This window comes from Nyctibius grandis, chromosome 17 (genome assembly GCF_013368605.1).
Source record: "Nyctibius grandis isolate bNycGra1 chromosome 17, bNycGra1.pri, whole genome shotgun sequence".
Classification (NCBI taxonomy): domain Eukaryota; kingdom Metazoa; phylum Chordata; class Aves; order Nyctibiiformes; family Nyctibiidae; genus Nyctibius; species Nyctibius grandis.
In genome coordinates, this window is record NC_090674.1 from 1684878 (window position 1) to 1692134 (window position 7257).

Consider the following 7257-nt stretch of genomic DNA (forward strand, 5'->3'; position numbering starts at 1 on the left):
AGCGGGCCGCGGCCGGGGCTAACCCCTTCGCCGTGAGGGCCCGCCGCCATCTTTCCCCCTCCACCCTCAGCGGGGCTACGGTGGCCGCGCAGGGGTCAAGACGGCATCTCTCTGATTGGCTGGCGGCGAGGAGCTGTCTGTCGGTGATTGGAAGGCGTGAGCGGGGCTCTTGGCGCTGATTGGCTGCCTGAACCCGGGGGCGGCTTCCGGGGAAAGCTTGGCGCCGGCGAGCAAAATGGCGGCGGCCGCGGTCCGTGTGTGGTGGCTCCTGGCGGTGGCGGCGGCCGGGGCTGAGGGGGCGCCCCGCACTCTGGTGCTGCTGGAGAACGGCAACCTGCGGGACACGCACTCGCTCTTCTTCCGCAGCCTGGCGGGTAGGGCTCGGGGAGGCGGCTGGGGACCCCGCGCCGGGCTGAGGGAGGAGATCGGCGTCCCCTGGGCGGGCTGAGGGAGGAGATCGGGGCTGTTTTCCCCGCCGTGCCTGTGTTTCGTGTCCCCTGCAGTGTTGGTCCCTGCTTGATTGGTGCTACTGGGGCATCCTTGCAACAAAGAGGTTGCTCAGGGGCTTGATCCCCCTGGGTTTGGTGTGGAAACGTACCGGTGGCGCCCCTAGAAAGCCCTTAAGGCACTTTTTCTAAAGCACCGCTGTTTATTAGGCAATCCCAAGCACAAGTAGAGGCTGGGTGGAGAATGGATCGAGAGCAGCCCTGAGGAGAAGGACTTGGGGGTGATGGGTGACGAGAAGCTCATCGTGAGCCGGCAACGTGCGCTGGCAGCCCAGAAAGCCAACGGTGTCCTGGGCTGCATCCCCAGCAGCGTGGCCAGCAGGGTGAGGGAGGGGATTCTGCCCCTCTGCTCCGCTCTCGTGAGACCCCCCCTGCAGTGCTGCGTCCAGCTCTGGGGGCACCAACACAAGAAGGACACGGAGCTGTTGGAGCGAGTCCAGAGGAGGCCACGGAGATGCTCCGAGGGCTGGAGCCCCTCTGCTGTGGAGACAGGCTGAGAGAGCTGGGGCTGTTCAGCCTGGAGAAGAGAAGGCTCCAGGGAGACCTTCTAGCACCTTCCAGTGCCTGAAAGGGCTACAGGAAAGCTGGAGAGGGGCTTTTTACAAGGGCCTGGAGTGACAGGACAAGAGGGAACGGTTTTAAACTGCAAGAGGGGAGAATGAGATGAGATATGAGGAAGAAATTCTTTGCTGTGAGGGTGGCGAGACCCTGGCCCAGGTTGCCCAGAGCAGCTGTGGCTGCCCCCTCCCTGGGCAGTGTTCAAGGCCAGGTTGGATGGGGCTGGGAGCAACCTGGTCTAGTGGAAGGTGTCCCTGCCCGTGGCAGGGGGATGGAACTGGATGGGCTTTAAGGTCCGTCCAACCCAAACCAGTCTGTGATTCTATGAAATAAAACTCAGGATCTTGATGGTGCTTTGCTGCTACGTGCATTGATTTAATGAAATGTGAAAGTTGTCAATATTTTTTTCACGGCTGCAGATAGGGGCTTCGATCTCACTTTCCGGACAGCAGATGATGTGGGCCTGTCCCTGATAAAATACGGAGAATTTCTCTATGATAACTTGATCATCTTCTCACCATCCATAGAAGGTAAATACAGGAGGGGAAAACTCGAGTACTCTTGGAGCTCGGTGGCATTTTTGGAAGGGGATTTCCAACTGTTTTGCAAATTTTAATTGAATTTTGAACTTCAGATGTTATCCGTTGTGTCTTCTACTCGTTAGCAAACTGCGGATGCTTCCAGGCCTTTAACAGTCGTTCTTTCAGCCACGATGAAAATGATTTGGTGTTTAATTCTGCTGTGGTATTATTTCTGAGAACTAGTCATGAATTTCTGAGAACTAGTCATGAATTTCTGGCGTACGCTTTCAGATTTTGGTGGAAACATCAACGTGGAGACCATCACTGCTTTCATCGACGGCGGTGGCAGCGTCCTCGTCGCCGCCAGCTCGGACATCGGTGAGTACAAACCTTCGTCAGAGCAAATGAGCGTGTTTCAGCTGCTTCTTGTAACAGGCACCTACGTTGCTTATGCTCTGCGATGAACAAATAGTTTATTCATTCTTCTCTGAGTTCCTGCAACAAAAACGGTGAGAAAACACAGTTTCTTGTTGTGAACCCCAAGTTTTGTGCTGTAAGGAAATGGGTTATAAGTAAATAGCCTTTATTGACAGTTTGAATGGGAATTTAGCTGGGGGAGGTTGTGTTGCTCCATGGGGTTTGGCTTGTAGAGTGCTGAACGCGTGACTCCAAGCTGGATTTACTTGTTATTTTGAGTGCTGAGACTGGTGTGGCGTCCCGAACACGCCGTGTAACAGAGAATCCCGTCTGTCCTTCCAGGTGACCCGCTGCGAGAGCTGGGCAGCGAGTGCGGGATCGAGTTCGATGAGGAGAGGACAGCTGTCATCGACCATCACAACTACGATATATCCGACCCCGGCCAGGTAAATGGATTTTCCTGCACGTTTTGGGTTTTGTTAATGAGAATTTAGATGTAAAGGTTTGGGGATGAATCTTCTCTCCTTGTTTTCCCTTTTTTTCTTCCATCCATTCTCCATTTTCTCAGCTTCTCCCTAAGAAAGTCGTAAATAGTTCTTCGCAGCGTGACATAACACCGCAAAGCTGCGCACATTCGGGGTCTCTGCCCTCAAATCCGTCTTTCTCAATTTCCTGCGTTTGATCTTTCCACTGCCCTGAGTAGTTTTGAATTGTCGCCGTGCCCCAGGCGGTCGCACCGCGATTAACGGTGCTTTTGAAGCAGTCTGAAGTGTGTGTGGGGGGAATTTCATCTACGAGTGAAGCGTGTCAGACACCGAGTGCGACACTTTGGCTGTGGGCGGGGGGATTTTCAGTCCCAGAGATCAGTATAGAAATGTGGACGTTTCTGGAATTATTTTTCTCATGGTGTCATCCAGTGCTTTATAATTAAAACATATATTAAGGTCTGAACTTAATATATTGTACTAATTTTTTATTTAAATTTAACTAAGCAGTACATTGTCCTAGTTTAAGGGTGAAAGTTGCTAAATATGGGGAAGTAAAATACTGTAGGTATCGGTATCGGTATCAAAAGGTGCTTTACATTTCCTTATGTATCACTATTAATTTAATTTGATGATTCTATGATAAGCTGCTTTTCTGCTTTTTAATTGAATTGTAACATTCACCTGACAGCTGCTCGGTTGTAATTGTCTGTAAAAACAAAGTTAACTTTCAAATAACAAGGGAAGCTGTTGCTGCCCGTTCGAACCTAGCAAACACCAGCCCGCCTGCCCCTGCAGCGCGTTCATGCCCCTCTCGCCTTTCCTCCTCCCAGCACACGCTCATCGTGGCGGACGCTGAAAATCTCCTGAAGGCCCCCACCATCGTGGGGAAAGCGGCGCTGAACCCCATCCTGTTCCGAGGAGTCGGGTAAGCGACCTGCGGCGTGGCAGAGGGAGGGAGGGAGGGGAGGTGGCTGTTGTTGGGGAAACGATGCAGAAAATAACCGGTGTTGCTGCGAGGTGAGCGTAGGGTGAGCCGGCTGTGATGGGTAGCGTGAGCAATCTCTCTCTATTTCGGATCAACAATAAAATCATAGAATCATAGAATTGTTTTGGTTGGAAAGGACCTTTGAGATCATCGAGTCCAACCATTAACCCAGCACTGCCCAGCTCACCACTAGCCCATGTCCCTCAGCACCACATCTACACGGCTTTTAAATCCCTCCAGGGATGGGGACTCCACCACTGCCCTGGGCAGCCTGTTCCAGTGCTTGACAGCCCTTTTGGTGAAGAAATTGTTCCTGATCTCCAATCTAAACCTCCCCTGGTGCAACTTGAGGCCGTTTCCTCTTGTCCTATCACTTGATACCTGGGAGAAGAGACCAACCCCCACCTCGCTACACCCTCCTTTCAGGCAGTTGTAGAGAGCGAGAAGGTCTCCCCTCAGCCTCCTTTTCTCTAGACTGAACAGAACTAAACTAAATCTCTAAAGCGGCTTAGTTGTTGACTTAGGAATGTTTCTTAACATAAATTAGTGAAGCTTGACTATATATCTTGAGGAAATAATTCCTATCTTGGTGTGTGCGGTTGTCTTGCCACATCCAAAGGGTGAGGAGGTTCGCGCGGTTGAGTTGGTGGCTGTGGGTGTAGGGGGCCGGGGGGGTCTCCGTGCTGCTCACCGTGCCTCTCCCTGCAAGGATGGTGGCTGATCCCGACAACCCGCTGGTGCTGGATATCCTGACCGGCTCTTCTACCTCTTACTCCTTCTTCCCTGACAAGCCCATTACTCAGGTACGCTCAGGTTACTTTTTCTCCTCTTTTGGGCTCTACTTCTACGATTGAGTCCCTCAAATTTTAGCAACTTGAGGAAAAACCCTCGAGCATTTCAGCTCCTGATTGATTTTTGAAAGTGTCAGGCTGGCGTCTGCTTTCCGACATCGCCCTGGGGAATCTTCCTCTTTGCTTTCTCTTGAGGGGAACATGCCCAGCGTGAGGGATGCTTTGGATGAAAGGCCAGCCCAGATCAGAGCGTATCTCCTGGTTTCATTCCAGTCGCTGAGGGCAGGAGCTGTGAATCCCAGTCCTGGTTATTCTGAGCTTCTTGGCTGTGCTAGGACTGTTCCACCCCGCAGCAAACCGGAGATTAACTTGCCTTTCATCATCCCGAAATATCCTAAATGCTTTTCTAAACGCCTTCCTTTTCAGTACCCGCACGCGGTCGGGAAGAACACCCTTCTGATCGCCGGGCTCCAAGCCCGCAACAACGCCCGCGTTGTTTTCAGCGGCTCCTTGGATTTCTTTAGCGACGCCTTTTTCAATTCTGCCGTGCAGAAAGCTACTTCCGGCTCCAAGAGGTACGTTGGCTTCCTGGCATCCCTGGCTGAGGGATATTTGGGGAGCTGTTTGGTGAAGAAAATCCTGGGAAACGGGCAACAAATAGTCACGTTATGGGAAGCAGCAGAAAGCTTGAATTAAATCGGGGGTGACGCGTTCCTTTGGCCTCGTGGAATGAAACAATTCCCTCCTTTAACCCCAACCAGCTTTTTCTTGCTTTCACATCTATTAATGGTTTGGGTTTTGGCACGCGTCGGATTTTTTTCGGCGTGGCTGCCATCTTTTCTCAGCCTTCCCTTGTCCGTAGGTACTCGCAGACGGGTAATTACGAGCTGGCTGTCGCTTTGTCCCGCTGGGTGTTCAAGGAGGAGGGAGTGCTGCGCGTGGGAGCCGTGTCCCACCACCGCGTGGGGGAACTTGCGCCTCCCAACGCCTACACCGTCACCGATCTCGTGGTGAGGCTGCGGCGTGGGCAGGAGGGGATGGGGGAGCTGCTTGGGAAGAGGAATTGGGGAAAATTGGAACTTGGAATGGGTCGAGGTTCGTTTTCAGGCGTCGTTGGTTAAACTCCACGCGTCGTGGGTTCGTTGCAGGAGTACAGCATCGTAATCGAGAAGCTTTCCGACGGCAAGTGGGTCCCCTTCGACGGGGACGATATCCAGCTGGAGTTCGTCCGCATCGACCCCTTCGTGCGCACCTTCCTGCAGAGGAGCGGTAAGTTCCCTTCGCCGCCCCAGCCCCGCTGTGGGGCTGTTTTCTCCTCCTGCAGCTTCTCACGTCACCTGAACGTCACCATCGTCTCTTTTCTCAGGCGGCAAATACAGCGTGCGGTTCAAGCTGCCCGACGTCTACGGCGTGTTTCAGTTCAAAGTGGATTACAACCGGCTGGGTTACACCCACCTCTACTCCTCCACCCAGGTAAGCGTGGTGGGAGTTAATCACCCGAGAGGGAAGCGGTGGCCGGGCTGCCGGGCTCACAGAGCCGCTCTCTCCCCTCCCAGGTGTCCGTACGTCCCCTCCAGCACACCCAGTACGAACGGTTCATCCCCTCGGCGTACCCGTACTACGCCGGCGCCTTCTCCATGATGGCTGGACTCTTTATGTTCAGCATCGTCTTCCTGCACATGAAGGAGAAGGAGAAATCTGACTGAGCTCCCTGGGGGAGGAAGAGCCTTTTCCCCGGCGCCAGGCAGGGACGGGCAGCGCTCGGGACCCTCGTTTGTCACCGCGTGAGGACTGGTAGGTGCCGGACACGCTGCGAATTTGTGTTTGGTGTTTTTATTTTTACACACAAGGGGGATTAATAGGAAAGAAAACGAAATTTTGGGGGGAAATCTGTCACAAAACGTCTGCAAACCTGGACCCCCGAGGCCTCTGGTGTGGTGTTCCTTGATGAGCTTGTGATGTTCGTGTTGCCATTGGAATGATTTTGATTCGAGATTAACTCATTTCCCAAAATAAAATCTCGTTCCTCTCACCTTGGGTTGAAATAAGTGAATTCACCGCGTGGGGCTTTCGGCCACGTCCCTGGGCTTGCGGGTGGCACTGGAGGGATGTGTCCCCACATCACCCTCGGCAGCTCAGGGTGTTTGTGGGGTGGGCTGTGAAGGAGCAGTCGGACGGCGCCCAGCCCAGAGCACGCTGGAAGGCAAAAGGGGGAGTCTGGGGTGCGCGGAGGCGCTTGGGGCACCCTGAAAAGCACACTGAGGGGTCTGGGGTGTCCCCAGAGGCACACTGAGGAAGACAAGGCACCCCAAAAGCCACGCTGCCCCCCATAAAGGAAACAGGTGGGTTCAGCGACACCCCTAAAGGCTCACCGAGCGCCTTGGAGCACCCCAAAATGGGGTCTGGGAAGGAAAAAGCAGCTGGAAGATGCGATCCCAAGAAAACTGGGGTGAAGCGGAGGAGCCAAAGGGGTGGCAGAGGGTGCGTTGGGGCTCTTTCTGGGTGCGTTGGGGCTCTTTCTGGGTGCGTTGGGGCTGTTTCGGGGTGTGTTTGGTCTGTTTTGGGGTGCACTGGGGCTCTTTTGGGGTGTGCCGGGGCTCTTGGGGTGCGTTGGAGCTCTTTTGGGGTGTGTTGGGGCGTGTTGGGGCTGTTTTGGGGTGCGTTGGGGCTCTTTTGGGATGTGTTGGGGCTGTTTCAGGGTGCACTGGGGCTGTTTTGGGGTGCGTTGGGGCTGTTTCGGGGCAGAAGATGGGGAGATGGCGCTGGGGTTTCCTTCCTCCCCCCCCGGAGGGCTGCGGGTCAGAGGCGCTGATGAACACAAGGGGTAAATAAGGGGCTGGGGGCAGCATTTGCGGGGCCCCCCGCGGGGCACAGACCCCTCCCACGTGCCGCCGCAGGGAGAGGGAGGTGCCTCCTCCCGCCAGGCGCCCACTGATTGGTCGAGCGCTCCTGATTGACAACCGGCCCTCGACCCGGCGGGGCGGGCGCTTT

The 7257-nt window shown here is 54.5% G+C and overlaps 1 protein-coding gene across 1 annotated transcript; it reads left to right on the top strand.

The window, feature by feature from the left end:
* Positions 1-226: 226 nt before the first annotated feature.
* LOC137671177 (dolichyl-diphosphooligosaccharide--protein glycosyltransferase 48 kDa subunit) lies at positions 227-6298 on the top strand. Its single transcript, XM_068414586.1, has 11 exons — positions 227-374; positions 1484-1594; positions 1877-1963; positions 2345-2448; positions 3321-3415; positions 4185-4278; positions 4693-4841; positions 5129-5276; positions 5415-5535; positions 5633-5739; positions 5823-6298. The coding sequence occupies exons 1-11, from the start codon at positions 236-238 to the stop codon at positions 5970-5972; spliced, it is 1305 nt and encodes a 434-aa protein (XP_068270687.1). The 5' UTR covers positions 227-235; the 3' UTR covers positions 5973-6298.
* Positions 6299-7257: the final 959 nt, after the last annotated feature.